At 42.9% G+C, this 19,248-nt stretch overlaps 2 protein-coding genes across 2 annotated transcripts in view; one reads left to right on the top strand and one right to left on the bottom strand.

The window, feature by feature from the left end:
* The window catches only part of arhgef37 (Rho guanine nucleotide exchange factor (GEF) 37), a 163,991-nt gene that overhangs the window by 121,994 nt on the left and 22,749 nt on the right, over positions 1-19,248 (bottom strand). Inside the window, exon 2 of the mRNA XM_078231085.1 lies at positions 10,781-10,858. The gene's annotated coding sequence lies outside the window, so the exon portion shown is untranslated. The remainder of the gene's footprint in view (positions 1-10,780; positions 10,859-19,248) is intronic.
* Positions 822-6,840, top strand: tlr22 (toll-like receptor 22). The gene has a single exon (XM_078231079.1). The coding sequence runs from the start codon at positions 1,035-1,037 to the stop codon at positions 3,918-3,920; it is 2,886 nt and encodes a 961-aa protein (XP_078087205.1). The 5' UTR covers positions 822-1,034; the 3' UTR covers positions 3,921-6,840.

Raw genomic sequence — 19,248 nt, 5'->3', positions numbered from 1 at the left:
TGGTCTGTGGAAAGCTCCCAAGAATGCGGAATCCTTCACTGTTCCTTAGTTGTACCCGTATTGTCCCCACTGCTTGGTTATTCATACTTGTAATTTGTGGGCTAGCAGTCAGACAAATGTCCATGAAAGGAATTAGGTTATTAATAGGTGTGTAATGACCCCCCCCCCCACCCCCCGCCCCCCCGCCCACTGCCCACATCCAGTTTAATCTAAATAGAATTCCAATCGCTCTCTTCGTGGTTCATACTCAGTGTTGTTAGAGATGGTAAATAAATTAATGTTATCCACATTCCGAGAACAAATATTCCCATTGGTTTTCAGTGCGATCAGTGCAAAAACAGCAGTATTGCTCAGGATGCTGCAGATGCCCTGAAATGTATTAGCTTTGTTCCCCTCACATTCAACTTTATGAATAACTTTGGCCCAAGTCATAATTGAGTTCCCCCCCTCCCCCATCACACTATACATAAATCACAGCACCACAGTGGCAAGCACTGCTGCCTCACAGCACCAAGGCCCGGGTTCAATTCCAGCCTCGTGTCACTGTGTGGAATTTGCACACTTTCCCCGTGTCTGTGTGGGTTTCTGTCGGATGCTCCGGTTTCCTCCCATAGGCCAAAGATTTGCGGGTTAGGTTGACCGGCTATGCTAAATTGCCACTTAGTTTCAGGGTAAATCTATAGGGTCAATACTTGGGGTTAGGGGGATAGGGCCTGGGTGGGGATTGTTGTCCATGCAGGCTTGATGGGCTGAATGGCCTCCTTCTGCACTGTAGGGATTCTATTATTTTCTAAATGACATGGTATACACAGTGGGATTCCGTTTCTTCAAAAGGAATATCCTATTGGGGTAATCATGAGTCTTCAGAAGAACTGTTGGAATGGTGAAGGCGCGCCATTAAAACAATCAGATCTGTCTCACTCCTCAAATGCGGAAGAAATGGCCGTAAGGATCTTGAACAATGAGTGCAGGGATTTGGGGAGTGGTTCCGTTTCATTGCGGAAGTTCCTTACGCAGTAAGTAAATTCAACCGAATGTACTCACAGATCGCCGAGCTAACCATGTATATCACTAAACTTATACTGGTGTTGGTTTCCTTTAATCGGGATCTAGGGCTACAGGTTTTGGGTTTCTCGTTGCACGATTGCCAAGTGCATGGCTCCTTACTTGTTGGCACAAACCTGAAAGTGTTATGTTACAGGATGAAATTGGACAGGGTTCCACGCTACATTCCGGCCACCACAAAAAACCTGGACTTGTCTGAAAACAGAATCGCGAGGCTCCAGAAGTCTACCTTCGATCACTTGCTGCAACTGCGAGTGTTGAACATCTCCAAGAACAGAATTGGTGATATTGCGGAGGAGACTTTCGGCCCGCTCAAGAGTCTATCTTACCTGGATCTGAGTGACAATAGATTGACCGCATTAACAAAAAACACGCTGAACGGCCTGGGGAATCTCACTACATTGATACTGAACAACAACACCATTCACAGGATTGACCCCGATGCCTTCGCCGGATTGGTGAATGTGCAAACCATCAATTTAAACTCTAACAAGTTAAATCGTTTGGAGAAAGCGAGGGGCGCGTTTAACGCCGTTGCTGCAGAGAAATTGCACTTAGGAGACAATGGGTTAGTTAACTTCTCGACCCAGGACATTTCTTCTGTGCCGAAAACCCTCATAGAATTGGATGTGTCAAAGAATCCTTTGGTTCTCTGCAATGTCACAACTGATGTGCTGGGCGGTCTCCTCTCTCTGGATCTCTCGTCTGTGGGGGGCAATCAGTCGGTCGTGCTGCACGTTGCAGACGGATCATATTTAAAAGACATGAAGAAATTAGCTTTAGGAGGAATCCACATGCCTCCATCTGAGATACGGGCGCTCCTTGCAAGCATAAGGAATGTGTCACTGGAGAACATTCAACTAAACAATCTGCAATTGAAGGCGACAAATCCCCTCCTGTTGGAAATCTGCATTTTGCACCAAAACTTAAGAGTTTTAAACCTGAGCAAAAATAGCCTCGAACCTTTAAATAGCGATGGCATATTTAGATCATGTGTGCATTTAGAAACCTTAGACTTATCAGTGAATAAGTTGAGCAATATCTCGAGTTCTTCATTCAGCCATTCGCTTGCTCTCAGACGGTTGTTCCTTGCTAGCAATGAACTAACGGTGGTCCCTAATGCCATTTCGCGTGCCAGCAATTTGGAAAGGCTGGACCTCAGTTTCAATCAAATCGGCCATATCCATTCTCACGATTTCGCCACCCTCGGTAAACTCAAAAAGCTGCTTCTAGTCGGAAATAAAATCACTCGAATCGAATCGACTTCATTTTCCGGGCTTTTTCAATTGACAGAGTTGCAGCTGGGTGAGAATTACCTGCTGGAAATAGCCAGCTTCTCGTCCAGCCTGAAGAGGCTCAGAGTTCTCAGTCTTAGATGCAACAAGCTGAATTTTATTGAGAAGCACACGTTCCTCCATCTGCAGAACCTGTGCTACCTTAATTTGATTGACAATCAGATATCCTATCTGCATGAAGGGAGTTTTGATGGCCTTTCAAATCTAAAACACTTGCTCTTGGGATCCAACAGACTGACGGCTGATATTCTGAAAGGCCATCTATTTTCACCAGTTGAGTCCTTGGAAGAACTTCAACTGTTTGACAACCATCTCACATATCCGTCTTCAAAGAAGCTAGACAGGGCACCGTTTACTTCGCTCAAGTTCCTGCGCTACCTTTCCTTAAATAGCCAGGCTCACAATGGCCTCCAGCATTTCCCTCTAAACCTCCTGGAAGGGTTAAATGCTTTGGAAGAGTTGCACGCAGGAAATGTTGTCATTAGTTACATTGATTCTGATACTTTTTACTATGCGCCAAATATTTCTTTCCTGGACTTGAGCAGCAACGCTTTCAAGTCCATTAATTTCAGTTTGTTTCTGCATTTACCTGCCTTAATCGAACTTCATTTCAATAAAGTCGGATTGCAGAATCTGGACTTTCTGAAGCATGCGAGGTTGGTCAATTTGAAACTCCTCAGGGCTACGGGTAATCAAATTGGTCTTGTAAATTTAACGCATATCGAAGCAATGCCATCACTCACATTTTTGGACCTCCGAGATAACCCTTTCATGTGTGCGTGTGATAATTCTTGGTTCCAAAACTGGTCTCTATCTGGCAATAAAACTCAAGTTATCTACTTCGATCGGTTCACCTGTTCTTACCCACCCAATCTTAAAGGGATGAAACTGGTTGATTTTAATTCGAACTCTTGCGTTATCCATTTTGAGTTTTTGCTCTACATTTCATCATCCACGGTCATAATAATGACAATATTAGTAAGCTTTACCTATCATTTTTGGAGGTGGCATATTATATATGCATATTACCTCTTATTGGCATTAATTTATGATAATCGTAAGAGAGGCCGAAAGGAACGCTACAAATACGACGCTTTTATTTCCTATAACACGCAAGATGAACATTGGGTATTGAGCCAACTGTTGCCAAATCTAGAATGCAACAATGAATGGACCTTATGTCTCCACCATCGAGATTTCGAACCCGGGAGACCGATCATCGATAATATTGTGGACAACATTTATCAGAGTAGGAAAACGATCTGTGTAATCAGTCGCCACTATTTGGAGAGTGAATGGTGTTCCAGAGAAATCCAGGTGGCAAGCTTTCGGCTTTTTGATGAAAGGCTAGATGTACTGATTTTGGTTTTTTTGGAGGACATACCACCAGACCAACTTTCCCCATATCACAGGATGAGGAAACTGGTGAAAAAGACAACGTATTTGCAGTGGCCTCAACATCAAGAGAAGACAGCCTTGTTCTGGCACAAACTTCGTACTGCATTGAAAACAGCCGAGTATAATGAAGAAAGCCCGCTCCTTCCGGGGATTGATTCATAGTGTTAGTCAGTCTGAAACATTTAACCTCTGCAGTTGTTTAACACAGCAAAGAAAATGGTATAGAATCAGATGCAAGTTCTATCAAACTTTATTAGCTAAAGTTGTTGTTAACTTTGGCCAAAATGCCTGCCTCACCATGTGGGCTGCAGTAGTTCAAAAAGGACTGTTGTCATCAGAGGTAGGCAATGAATTTTGGCCTCACCAGCACCAGCCATATCCTGAGAATGTTTTTTTTTAAAAAAACAACTAATAGAAGGTAGAAAAATTTAACATTGCTATTGAGATATCTGAAGATTTGTGTACTACTAGGGAATGTTTGTTAATCTTAATGTTGGATGTATTTACAATTAGTTTTTGATGTACCCAAAGCCAACACAGAACATAAAAGTAAATATTTGCAAAATGCCAATTTCTCTTTTTCAAATAATTTCCATTCTGGCTATCCCGATTTCAGTTGCAAACAAATCTGGTTCTTTTTTCTTTAATTTATATCAATGGTTTGGACTGTGAAACTCAAATTAATCAAAGTAGGCTGCTCGGAAATTACAAATAATTTGGATGCAATATCTAAATTGACAGACAAATAATGGCAGATTAAATTTAATTCAGACCAGTTGCACATAAAGGAAAAATAGGTGGCATGTATTCATTAATTCAATTGTAATAGGTGTTACAATCCCAGTTGATGTCATAACTGAACGGGAAGATCCCAGAATGGAACACTGGCTTAAAACACCATAAGCTTTTTTAGAAAACGTGGATGAATAGAGTCACAGGGCTACCAGTTAGCTTTTGACAACAAAAAACATTTATTAAACATTAAAAATTTGGCCACAATACTCCTTCACTCCCACTTATCTTCACAAATGTAGGTTTAAAGGATAACACATTACAAAATACATCTTGTGCTATAATGTTCTCAATAAACAGGGTAGGATTTTACGGCCTCGCTCATTCTGAAACCATAAAATCCCGCTCGAGGTCAACGGACCTTCCCATGCTCCGCCCCAATTCCCGTGGTGAGCGGGCCAGTAGAATTCCGGTCATAGTCCCTGTAACCCAAAGGACTAATTGTTGTCAGACAACATCCCACTCTGAAATCCAGTGGCAGATGCCACTCAGTTGATCTTCTATGGATTTCTCCTCTAATTCCCCGTCTATTCTATTGTATGATTCTATGATTGTTACATGGGTGATTTCAAACTCCACTCCAAAAAACAAATTTTACAACCTTCTTTCATACAATGTTTTCCCTCAGCTGTTTAGCAAGGATCCACCTCCATGTTTTCCAATTATCCTTTCGAAAAAGGCTTTCTTTCAACTATTTTAGCAAGGATTCAGCTCCAGGTTTTCCAACTCTCTTCTCAGTATTCCTTTATCATGAATTGACATGCGTGTCCAAATTTCTACATGAAGCACAGGTACTCAGTCCCTGTAAGTGGGAGAACCCCAATAGGTTAGTAAGATTTTTAAACCATTAGACATTAAGGCACTGATAGAACTACCAGCATTAGGTTAAATGACTTTTAATAATGGGCGGCATGGTAGCACAGTGGTTAGCACTGCTGCTTCACAGCTCCAGGGATCTGGGTTCGATTCCTGGCCTCAGGTCACTGTCTGTGTGGAGTTTGCACATTCTCCTCGTGTCTGCGTGGGTTTCCTCCAGGTGCTCCGGTTTCCTCCTCCAGTCCAAAGATGTGCGGGTTAGGTTGATTGGCCATGCTAAAATTGCCCCTTAGTGTCCTGAGATGCATAGGTTAGAGGGATTCGTGTGTAAAATATGTAGGGATATGGGGGGTAGGGCCTGGGTAGGATTGTGGTCGGTGCAGACTCGATGGGCCGAATGGCCTCTTTCTGCACTGTAGGGTTCTATGATTCTATGATACAGGCTTATGAGCTAACAAGAAAGCAGTTTATACATATGAGATGCCGTAAGTGATTTAAACAAGTGATTATGATTTTAAAACACATGCTGATATTTTAAATGTATTAAGATATTTTTTAAGGTATATTGTTCATTTTAGCCAAGTGCAATTTGCTGTGAAGCATCATGGGGCAAGTTATATTCTAAGAGAATGTTTAGACCTTAACAATATGCAAGATTTATCAGTAAAGTTTTGGATGGAGTACACATTTAGAACATATTTCATGAATAGGGTTTATTCACTGTCCAGATAAGATGGATGCATGTCCAGACGTGGAGTCATATGTTAATCTGGTTTGGCACTGACCTACAGAGGAACTCATGGGAACATTTATTTGAACTTTGAGCTAGGATCTAAGGTTACTAGGCAACATGGGAAGTGTAGTCAGCCAAGACCGGAGTTAGCTTCCGGATTCGACGGACTAATAAAATGCCATTATGCCAGAGGGTAAGATTCGATTGGCTAAGATGTATGACAGGTATTATTGTGGATTTAAAGTTAATGAAAGGCAGGACTAATTGATAAGAAAAATGTATAATTGATTTGTTTTGAATTGTATATGTCAGATTTTCATCGGCGAGGTCTAGCTGCTCTATTTCAGAGCTGCCCTGACCCTTTGGTGGTCTCCCGCAGCCACTCGTCTAAATAAAAGTTACGTCTTTAAACTAAGACACTGGCTTTGTGAGTCTTGCATTATTTGGAGTTTAGGCAATACAGCCCACCTTGGAAACCCGACCAACAGTCCCCAACAGAATACTACTGTTTCAAAAATTGGAAATAAGAGCCACGATTCTCCCATCGCGATCCGCAACTTTTCTGGCGGGTCGAGGTGCGAGATACGTGTCACCGGCCTTGTACCGGGATTTGTGCATGCACCGGGAATGCATGCCCATCTCCCAGAGCCGGCGAACAGTCGCCGGTCAGACCATGCTGGAAACCAGCGGGAAGGCAGGTAAGTAATTTGAATCTTTAAAAAATGTATTTGAAATACGTTTAGCAGGTCATTATCGGGAACTTTCAGATCCCGACTGAATCTCCCACCCCGCCAGTACTTCATTCCGACAGGGCTCAGACGTTTGGGGAACTAGCGGGAGAACCCGCCAGAATGAAGGGGGGGCAATCAGGGCCCCCTAGGGGGTCGGACAGCAGGGATGGTTCCCTCTGGGCATGGGCACTCTGGCAGTGCCAGCTTATGCTCCCTGGCACAGCCCAAGGGGCAAAGTACCCATGCCCAGGGAGCACCTTGGCACTGCCCATCGGGCAGTGCCAAGGGGACGGGGCCTATTGTGGGCAGGGCCTCGGGGCAATCAGTGGGAGTGGGGGATCCCGCTGTCACTCTGCAGACAGGATCAGTCTGGGATGGAGGGAGGTCAGCGATTGGGGCAGGCTTGGGGGGGTGGGTGGATCACCACTGCTGCGGGGATGGACTGTGCATCGGGGTGCTCCGGGACAGGGGGGAGAGGTGGTCAGGTCTGGCCTGGGAATTGTTTTGGGGGCCGCGATCAGGCCGTTTGGGGGGGGTGCTGGAGGGGCAGCACTGCGGGGGTCCCAGGCTGGCCAGCAAATGTCAAACTCCGGCGCAAATAGGCCCCACCGCCCTGGGTTTTTAATGATATTCACGACTGGGACCTCTGCAGTGCACAGAGTCGGGAGATTCAGGTGAGAAGCTGAACTGACAAAACAGTCAGGATTTAGAACAGTTTTCCCGTCAATTCAGCACTTTTGGGAGAATCGTGGCCCACAACTTTTTTTTCAGGTCGAGGTGGGAGGTGCTCATTGCCGGCCTTATACCGGGATTTGTGCATGCGCCGGGAACGCATGTGCATCTCCCAGAGCTAGTGAACAGTCGCCGGTCAGACCACGCTGGAAACCAGTGGGAAGGCAGGTAAGTAATGTGAATTTTTTAAAAATGTATTTTAAATTTGTTTAGTAAGTCATTATTGGGAACTTTGAGGTCCCGATTTGAATCTCCCATGCTGCCAGGAGTACTTCATTCCGGCGGGGTTTAGAGTAGCTCCCCACGTTCGGGGAACTAGCGGGAGAACCCGCCGGAATGAAGGGGAGGCAATCGGGGTCCCCCCAGGAGGTCGGGCGGCGGGGGGGTTGTGGCCCCGGGGCATAGGCACCCTGGCAGTGCCAGCCTGTGCCCCCTGGCACTGCTCAAGAAGCATAGGGCAGTACCAAGGGGTTGGGGCCTATTGTGGGCGGGGCCTGGGACAATCGGTGGGGGTGGGGGTTCCAGCTGACACTCTGCAGACAGGATCGGTCTGGGATGGGAGGGCGGGCTTGGGGGGGGGGGGGGGGAGGGGGGGGTAGTGGGGGGTGGTCTGCCGGGAGGTGAGGCGGGGCTGCCTCCGGGAGGGACTCTGACCCTGGGGGTGGTCAGCAGGCGGGGGTCTGCCGGTGTGAGGGGGGTGGGGGGAATTGCCACTGCTGGGGGGGGGGGGAAGGGGGGTGTTCAGGGCTGGCCTGGGAATTGCTGTGGGTGGCGCGATCGGGCCGTAGGGGGGTGCTGGAGGGGCAGCACTGTGGGAGTCCCGGGCTGACCAGCAATCGGGCTGGCCAGCAAACGGGGGTCTGACAGATCAGGACCACAGTGCATGCGCAGAGTTCCAGAACTGTCAAACTCCGGCACGAATAGGCCTCACCCCCCCCTCGGGTTTTTAATGAGATTCCGGACTGGGACCTCTGCAGTGAACCGAGTGCGGAGATTCAGGTGAGAAGCTGAACTGACAAAACAGTTGGGATTTCGAACAGTTTTTCCGCCAATTCGGCACTTTCGGGAGAATCGCGGCCCGCAACTTTTCTGGCGGGTCGAGGTGGGAGATGCGCGTCGCCAGCCTTGTACCGGGAATTGCGCATGCACCGGAAATACATGTGCATCACCCAGAGCCGGTGAACAGTCGCCGGTCAGACCACAGGAAACCAGCGGGAAGGCAGGTAAGTAATCTGAATCTTTTCAAAATGTATTTTAAATATGTTTAGCAGGTCATTATCGGGAACTTTCAGGTCCTGATTGAATCTCCCACCCCGCCAGGAGTACTTCATTCCGGCAGGGTTCAGTCTAGCTCCCCACATTCGGGTAACTAGCAGGAGACCCCACCAGAATGAAGGGGAGGCGGGGGGCAATTGGTGGGGGGGCCCTGATTTGGTATTTCAGGTAGAGTAATGGAGGTGAAACATTTTTAAATTATGCTGGAGTGGAAAGACTTGGAGGCTTTCAGGATGAATAACCTAAAGTGGACAGAATCACCTTTGTCATCATAATTATCCTCTGATATTTTGGCACTATATTGTACAATATCAATTCAAATAAAATAAATCTATATTGTACAATATCAAAATTCAAATAAAAAATCGAAGTGCAATAAGCCAGGTTTATCAAAAATATCTTTGATAGTTCTAGGCATAAACTGCATAAATTGTGCAGATCAATGAAGAAAACAAAAAAATATTATTTTGTCTTTCTTTATGCTTTCTTCACGATTTCTGTTTCCTGATTCTCTGATATTGTTCACTTTACCTTTATGTAAATTTTCTCTCACCTTCCATTTGTTTCCTGCACAGTTTTTAAAAATCTTTCATGTTTTGTAGTAACCACCGAGGATAAAGGCTGCGGAGGTTTGGGAACATAGTGCCTGCAAGCTCCCCTTCAAGTCACACACCATTCTGATTTGGAAAATTCTCATTGTTCCTTCATTACCATTTGCTCAAAATCCTGGAACTCCTAACCTAACAGCAATGTGGGAGTACCTTCACCATACAGGCTGCAGTAGTTCAAGATGGCAGCTCACCACCATTTCAAGGGTAATTAGAGACAATAAGTGCTGTGCTTGCCAGTGACACCAACACCCTGTGAATGAATTCAAAACATACTTGGAAAGAAAAGGTTGTCTGTAAAAGTCTTTCATTTGTGTAATGTGTAATTCCTAAATAACATGAGATATGGTGAGATAAAGAATGCATTTGGAATTTTTCACTTTTATTTCAAAGCGGGGCTTGGAGACAAACTTTTGACTCTATTGTAAGAGTGCTATGACTGAGGTAAGACTGGTGCCTGAATAACATGCTGAAAATTAAACTTCTGCTGTTATGATTTTCACTTCTTCGTAAACCGTCACAATTTTAATGCCTGAGGAAAAGGTATTGGCCAAGAAGTGGTAGGAAATGATGTTCATCTCAATTTCTGGAACTTCCAACAGCAGCTGTCTGCAAAAATAGTCCAGTAAAAATCTCTCACAATAAATATTACATCCTAATGCAATTCTACCAATGGGGCCAGTGTTTACCCATCTTTTCATTATTGACAATTCACATGATGATAAACACTCTGAGGAATACACTTGATAGGTGACAAATGCAAATGTGATTAGGATCCATAGCTTCTATTTCTGTCACAGTGACATATGTTCTAACAATTGCTTCCATTATAATTCAGACTGCAGTTAGAAACTGCACCTGGAAAGAAAGAGCCTCAAAGATTAAAAGAAGGGAAGGCCGCGAAGCAAGGTAACAAGATAGATGAATTTCCAGAAATGTAGTCTGCCAGTACAACTTTATCTAGTGGTGCCTACTAGGTAACATATTTCTCAAACTTTTCTTTGCCCTTTGGTTATACATGAGTGAAGTATGAAAACTATTTTGTCTGTGGTAATTATATCCGCAAGAACAACTCGCTATTGAAATGTTAGTGAAGCTGGTTCCGCTGGTTCCACTAGTTCCTATTTTTCAAATATTCTTGCTTCCCCTGAAAAGCAAGGGGAAATCTGGAATTTCTAGTCATCCTGTAACAACTCAGTTTTATGTTTTACTTCTGTGGCTATTTAGTCCAGAACTTAGGAATCCAAAAGGCCTATTGAAAAAAAATTCTATTAGGTATTCCTCACAAGAAAATATTATTGTAATTTCAAAATTCAGCAAAAATCCATCTCTTACCTTTGGGCCAAGATCAGTTTAAAGACATAGCTGCAAAATCCAGCTCTGTAGTGCTGCTGGTTTCAAAGGTACCGGAGCCTGGAAAGAAAGAAAGTGGTGTTGAGTTTTGATGATATTGTGCCTTTAAGAAATATATGTACATCCTGTTTCTTGTAAGGGGTATGTTTAGAATTCAGATCTGTTTTGCAAGATGCCTATTTGTCTTGCAAAATATTTAAATTGATGGCTGGGAGCACAGGACAAGTACTCATATTAGGTATGGTGTGTTTCTTTTAAGCTAAGCTAATACATTTGTGTTTACCAGGGTCTCCTTTGGGGGTTTCAGTGTGGTTTCAGTGTAGATTTTTGATTAAATTGATTGACATGGACAGAGTCATGTGTTCAATTGGAGGAGCTAACTTGTAGCGAAAAAACATTGTTTTAGTTTCATTTTTAAAAATACAAGCAGTTGCTATTTGGACTGTCAGAAGAAACAGGTATCTCCCTCTATCTCTCCAGAGGTGTTCTGAAAGTTCTAGGACTGTTAACCTGAGAAAAGCAAGGAAGCCTATGTTTTGCTAACTAATCATAAAGGGAGGTTTAAACCTATAAGAGAAATAGTGCTTGAATTGGAACTCAGTGACATGTTAGCAAATAAGAATTGTATCTTTTCATGTTTAAGTATTGTTCAATTGTTAAATGTTAAACTAATTCATTTGTTATAGTTAAACTGTGTTGTTAAATAAAATTTGCTTTGTTAAAAGCTTCTCAGTGTGTCAGCAGAATCATGCCTGGATTGAAACATCATATCCTCACATTAATGCCAAAATAGCAAATTGTTGAAGTCTAGTCTGACTTCATAATGTACCTTGGGGTTTCTGATCTGGTATCTTAACAGGGTTCACATCTGATGACTTCTTTTGCAGTCAGAATCAATCACCATCTTTGTTCCACATCTTTCTATCCCTCTATGGCCAACTATTTCAGTGTCCACTTGTTCAAAATCTTGAAATAAAACACACTGCAAACAAAACATTCCACATGAATGCTGTGCTCCTGAGAGAGAACAACTGGTTCATGCACCATGGAGTCATTGCCACCAGAGTGATACCTCAGCATTCCTGGTTATCTCCTGCAGGACACACTGCTGAACTGCTGTCAGTCCCTGAAATCTCCTTTGAACGCTGACATCCATAGGCATGATGGCAGAAGTACAAACCTGTGTGCTTTGAGCAACATCATGAACTTCACCCAGAGCATGAAGCAGCTTTCACTTACATCAAACACTAAGTGACAATATTGCCATTGCTGAGATACTACAATGATAATGATTAGATCACCCTGCAATGTGTTGCCAGCAATACAAGACTCAGAGAAACCATCTTGCAACAAGGACAACCAGTTGCACTTGTAACCAAAGCATTAAACTGATTTGATTTATTATTGTCACATGTACTGAAATACAGTGAAAGGTATTATTTCTTGTGTACTATACAGGCAAAACATACCGTTCATAAAGTACATAGGGGAAAAGGAAATGATGCAGAATATAGTGTTGCAGTTACAGATGGGGCAAAGAGAAAGATCATCTTAATATATAAGACCATTCAAAAGTCTGATGACTGCAGGAAAGAAGCTATTCTTGAATCTGTTCGCACGTGTTTTCAGACTTTTGTATCTTTTGTATTTTGTAACTGAATAATGCTATGCCCAGGTCGTCTTTGCTTGTGAGCATTTTAATCAGGATCTGTTTGAGAGGGTCAAAGTGACGGAATCTGATGACAAACTATTTCATGGCATCTTTCTCAAACCACTTCTATCTGCTCCAAAGCATCTGCAAAGGATGTTAGCTTCCAAATTATATCTCTTCAAACAAAGTAAGTACAAAAAGAGCAAGTGGATTAACATTGCTGACATATTTTCAAGAGCTACACTCCCTTTGAAGAAAGTTGATGATGCTGATACAGAATGTGAAATCTTCCAGATTCAATGGGAAGCAACAGCATACCATGCTCTGAAAGCCATCAACCCAGCAGACACTAAACCTGATAGACAAGTGTCTTGCTCAATTCAATCAAAGCAAGTGACAAGTAACAACTCTCCTGATGCTGCGTGAAGTAATGATGAAAATACAAAAACCATCAAAGACACTCCTATGAAAGAGTGTACTGGGCATACAGGGAGGAAGTGATTGCCCAAGATGGCACCTTGTACAAAGAAACTAGAGTCATCAATCCTAAGGGAATGAGGAAAGAGTTGCTATAGTGAATTCATTGAAGCCATCAAGGAATCACGTCTAGTCTGAGAAAGACAAGAGGTACTCTACTGGCCAAATGTGAGCAATGAGATCAAGGACCATAGTAGTCAGTGCAGAACTCATAATGAACATCAAGCTAAAGAGCTGCTCATGACATCCCAGACAGACCATGGCTAAAGTTTCGAGTAGACTGCTTCATTCTCTTTGTAACTGACTATCTTATCACCATGAAATTATTCAGAATACTGAGAGTTACACAAGGTGACATCAACAACAACCAGCAAGTTCACAGAATGCCTAAGACCACACTTTAGTCACTTTGCATTATAGACATTGTGATGAGTGACAATGGCCTTCAGTTCATGAGTGAAGAATTCAGATGCTTCATAAATGATTGAAAAATTCAGCACCACATATCTCCATACTATCGCCAGTCAAATGGAAAGGTTGAAGCAGCAGTGAAAATTGCCAAAGGGAAAGTCAAAAATCAAGTAGATTCAGCACAGATGTGTACAAGGCAACCCCAGAATGGAGAAACACAGCTACTGAAGGCATGGAAAGTGGTCCAGTTCATTAATCAAAGTCATGCTGCACCCACACTACTCTTCCAAAAGCTAAGAAACTACCGAAGCCAGAAATAGTAACAGGAGTGAATAACAATATCAAAGAGAAACAACAGCCAAAGTTCACTTTGACAAAGCAGCCAAATCATTGCTAGAGTTGAGAATTTGAGAGCTAGTCAGACATTTAACGTTCTCAACAAACGTTCAGCCCAGTTTGCAAGTCGGGACGTGTGCAGAGAAGTTGTCACCTCAATTGTACACGGTGAAAATGAATAACCAGGTGCATTGTCGTAACCACAGACATGTACGTAAAAATGAAAAAGTTGCTCCTTTACAGCAGACAGCTGATGAGAAGAATGAGGTCACCAATCACACAAGGAACTGAATGACCATTAATCCTAGAGCTCAACCAACAAAAGGCAATGGATCAGCAGCAACAATTACCACAGCAGCAACACTTGCCAATAGTGTGAAATTCTCCGCAGATGAAACATCATTCCAGGAACAAGCAGACACCAGATGAACAGCCAATAAAAACCCAAGCGTGTACGATTAGGAGATCCGAACATTAAGATTATGTGTACAATGAGTTTGTAGGGACAGACAAACATGTGTCAGACCAAATAGTTTTCTGTACATAGATCACGATTTTCATTATAGATCATGTATGTGCTTGATTTACAACTACAAATGATAGTGTACGCAGGGCTTTTTTCTTTTTATGAAAAGGAGGATGTTCGGAGAAGTGCCTGTGTGCAATGTGGCTTATCATCATCATGTAACTTCTGTCATTCTTGGTATACAAAGGCTTAATGGCAAAGGCCAAATCATCCACCGCTTGGAAGACAGAAGTTCAAAAATAGATTCAAATTTGACTTGCTGAACCAAATTTACAATTTTGCATTAAGCCATGGAAAGATAATCTGTATCTTGACCTTTTAACACCAGAATCCAGCACAATTTCTCCAAATCTTTGTGTTCTCTGTAATCTTACAAACCTATGAAACTTGTTGCTTCTAATTTTGTATGTACAAAAACCTACGATGAAACAAAGGTGAACAGAGACATTGTTATAAATGTAAAGTTTGTCTTTTCTAAAAGTATGTAAATAATTGGAATTTAATTACCTTTACAAGATTGAATGCATCAGCTAAGGCATTTTTGCGCAATCTTGCTTTTGCACATTTCTCTACTTATTCAAAGGATCTTAATTTATTAATACACTTATTACAATATTATACACTTGTTTCCATATTCTATTATAGAATGGCATTATATGATTACCAAAATCAAACAAATGGTGGCATGGTAGCACAGTGTTTAGCACTGTTGTCTCACAGCACCAGGGACCCGGATTCAGTTTCCGGCTTGGTTGCTGTCTGTGTGGAGTCTGTATGTTCTCCCCGTATTTGTGTGGGTTTCCTCCGGGTGCTCCAGTTTCCACCCACAGTCCGAAAGACATGCTGGTTAGGTGTATTGGCTGTGCTAAGTTCTCCCTCAGTGTACTCGAGCAGGCGCCGGAGTGTGGTGACCAGGTTATTTTTACAACTTTGTTGCAGTGTTAATGTAAGCCTACGTGTGACATTAATGAATAAACTTAAACTTATGTTTGAAAGCACTGAACAAATTATACCCCCGCCATTTGCTAAGGGAGTGATTATCCTGCCTTCGCTAACATTACCAAAAAAGTCCATATGAATATAAAGTTGTGGTCCCAACTAAAAATTCATACCAACCAATTTCCTGAAATTAGTGAACAGGAATTTCACCTATTCCAGGTTATAACACTGGCAACTCAATATTTTTGCCTGCAATTTGAATGTGTTTTATATAATATTACAGGTACATATGTGAGACGGTACCTGCAGAGTGTGACCTGCAGGTAGGTTCAAATTATCTTGACCGTTTCAAGCTGCTCTTTGACAATAGAAAACCAGATGCAAATTTATAAACCTGTACAAAACTCTATTCACTGGCGTACAAAACTAGTTAAATTTACTGTCAGTACATGAATCACTGATTGTTTCTGGACTGTTTCAAGTTGGCTTTGCACCAGCTGTAGTTAAACCACAGTCAATGTAAACCTGAAGCATTTTTGGATTACCTATTGAAGGTTATCTTGCTTTACTTATCTAAGTGTGATTCAGCTGGTTTCACGCCCAAATTGCACCACATTGTTCACATCAATACAAAGCCAAAAGCATAAAATATGTGGTACAACCAGGCCATTATCTACATGCTATTATTCACACTGAACATCTTAATTGGTGGGTCATTGGTCTGCAATGTTGGGCAGGATTTAACATTTCCACCTCATCCCTTCTGGAGGTATGGCATAGGTTTCCATTTGATCAGGCAGAAAGTTGTCGGGTGGAGACCCTACCCATCCCCCACTTCCTGCCTCACCCTGATCAAGGTCTGGATGAGAGCCTTCTCACTTGGAGGACAACTTAGACTCTTTTGTAGCCACAAAAGGCTCATTCCATCATAACTGGTATTCAACCAGCGGCATGTGAGGGAGTTGCTATGTGGAGAGACCGCATAGCAAACTCGTATGTTGGGTTTGCCTGCAGGCTAGTGGGTCGGGAGGGTGAGCAGGCAAGGTCCTCTCGTTCACAAGCACTCTATGTTTGACTGAGGAATACTGCATTGGGGAGAGGGATGCGTCCAATGTAAGGCACCCCTATCCATGCTTCCAAACCCCATCTTACCCCCCCACCTGCAGCCTGACACAGTGATCCCCACTCCCTGTGACCCCTATCCCACCTACTTCTATCTGGAACTTCATCGGCGATCCTCAAGGTAGGCCGAAGTGTTATACTGGCAGTGGCCACTGCTCTCAAAGGCAGAACTGGAGAACTGTAGGCATTAGAGTGGCTGGCAGCTCTTGGAGTGGCAGTTCTTGGGGCTCAAACCGACTGAGGGCTAGATTTTCTTTTTATTCGTTCATGGGACACAGGCGTCGCTGGCTGGGCTAGCATTTGTTGTCCATCCCTAATTGCCCTTGAACTGAGTGGCTCGCTTGGCCATTTCAGAGGGTAGTTGAGAGTCAACCACATTTCTGTGGCTCTGGAGTCACGTGTAGGCCAGACCGGGCAAGGATGGCAGATTTCCTTCCCTAAAGGGACATTAGTGAACCAGATATGTTTTTCTGATAATCGACAATGATTTCATGGTCATCGGTAGATTCTTAATTCCAGATTTTTTTATTGAATTCAAATTCCACCATCTGTCATGGTGGGAATTGAATCCAGATCTCCGAGAACATTAGCTGAGTTTCTGGATTGATAGTCCAGTGATAATACCACTAGGCCATTGCCTCCCCCTTTTGTGGGATGTCCAATGCTGTTCAAGTAAGTATATGATTGCATGATAACTGTGACAGACCTCCCGGAGAGAAGCGATCTGGGATTCCCACTGGTTCAAATAATTCAATGGACCTTCATTGCACACATTGAGTCAGAGTTATTTATGGCACAGGAGGTGACTATTGAGCCCATCGAGTCCATGCCAGGCTGCTGCTGAGCAATCCAGTCAGTCCCAATCTTTCACTTGATTCCCATAGTCCCCCAAGTTTATTTCCTTCAAGTGACCATCAAACTTCTTTTTAAAATCACTGCTAATTTCCACTTCTGCCACCCTCGTTTTAGGCAGCAAGTTCCAGGTCATTGAGACTTGCTGCATACAAAAAAAGTCTTCCTCACATTCCCCCTGCATCTCTTACCCAAAATCTTAAATTCTTATTGTTAATTCGGTTTCTCTCCACAGATGCCACCTGCAGGTACATTGATACTGCCCATAAGATATTACATATTAATTATTAATCCAGCTCAAAAGCAATTGAGCAAATAAATGCATCATTTGGTCCAAAGAATAACGACACACATTACAGAACTGTGGTACACTAAGCACCATGTACATTGTCCCTGCAATTCATTTTCCCTTTTTATGGTCTGTACTTGTGGCAATCTCCCACAAATTAGATAAACTATGTAGATAGATAGAATCTAAACAGTGAATACTTTTTAATTTCTTTACTTCCTCTTCCTCTACAGAAAAATTAAGATAAAGTACAGAAATGCTTTCATTTTATGCTACTACAGTAAAACTTGTATTGATTTAGAAAATAAATTAGTTCTTGCTTTCCTCCCAGATCTTTTTCCTGAAGTTCAAACTGTTGAAGCTAGCACTATGCTTGAAGCCACTCTTTGTCTCAACCTGAAAAGCTATTCAATTGGGTGAGGAACATCAGGAATGTAGCCAGATGTAGTCCCAATATTGAAATATACCCAACTTTCAGCCAGAGTTAGTTATTTCAATACACACTTTACCTATTGTTTACTGTAGGTTTACTGAATAAGATCCAATCATTTCTCCCAATAGTTTGTATCACAGGGTAATTATGGACAATTAATCTAATAGGACATATGTGCAAACAATAAATTTTACTTATTAACTGTATAATCTACGACAGGTACAGCCTGCGTTTCTCGTCTTCAAACATCAGAGGAATAGATTATTTCCAGCATTTGAAAAAAATCCATTTTTTATTCATTCAACAGAAATGTTAGCCACTCTATGGACAGGATTTGCTATCAGGGACAAATGCAGATCCCAGCCTGATGGTGGCAGCTGCCTGAATGGTATTGAGAACTTCCTGGATGCAGCCAAATAAGCCACCTTCAGGAGCATGACCAATTAAGAATGCGAGGCAACCAGTGAACTGCCAGACCCAATAGGAGGGCCCACAACAAAGTCCAACCGAGAGTCCCAATGGGAGAGAAAACCACAAGGGTACCTCAATAAGAAGGCACCCTCTGGAGAATTATGAATTTTTAAATATTAGGCTGGTCACAGCTGTCAGACCATCAGTGTAGATGGGGAGCCCTTCCACAGGATGGCCTGTGACTGCGACTGTAGTCCCTCTGGCATCCGCTTCCCTGAATGGGGCATGGAATTTAAAAAACACCACTTTGGGTCACCCACCACCCCAACCGCCAGCTTCTAGCCCGTTGGCGGGCTTTGACCTCAGTGGGAGGCCTTTCCTTGGCTGGTAAGAACCCAATGCCGTCAACAATTCAATAAATAGCTACCTGTCGTTGCCACCCAGTAGCTGATGTCAGTATCACCTTGCATGTGGCAAGACTGCTCAGAGGTGGGAAAACATACAGAAGACAACACACCACACTGATTCCTAAGTTTCCTTTCATTCCCACCTTCGAACCTCCATGGGGCTGGGAAGATTCTGCTTCATGTACGCATATCACAAATGGACCAGGATAAAGTGGTTAAAGACCTGCTGCCTCCCTTCAGTGCTGCTATACTTGCACTTTTTCTTGCTATTTCTAATTCTATCTGATAAGTCCCTTTGGATTTTCAAGGGCTTCAGGGAATCTGTTTCTTTCTCATTTCTGTGGGAATATGTCATCATGAAATGAAAAGCATCTCACCTGATAAAGTTCAGTGAAACCTAAGAGTTTAATTATAGTGATACAAGATCTGTACACGATTTACTTTCCCTGATGTGTTTGTCGTTTTTTAAATTATAGAGTTCAGATGAAGGGCCTAGACCCATAATGCAGGATACCGACTGAAGAGTAATTTCTTTTTAAATTCAAGAAATAGAGATTAAAATATACCCAAACTGGGTTTTAACAGCCCGCAAGAGG

Source organism: Mustelus asterias, chromosome 16 (assembly GCF_964213995.1).
Source record: "Mustelus asterias chromosome 16, sMusAst1.hap1.1, whole genome shotgun sequence".
Taxonomy (NCBI): Eukaryota; Metazoa; Chordata; class Chondrichthyes; order Carcharhiniformes; family Triakidae; genus Mustelus; species Mustelus asterias.
The sequence above is the reverse complement of the archived record's forward strand: the minus strand, read 5'-3'. Positions and strand labels throughout refer to the sequence as shown.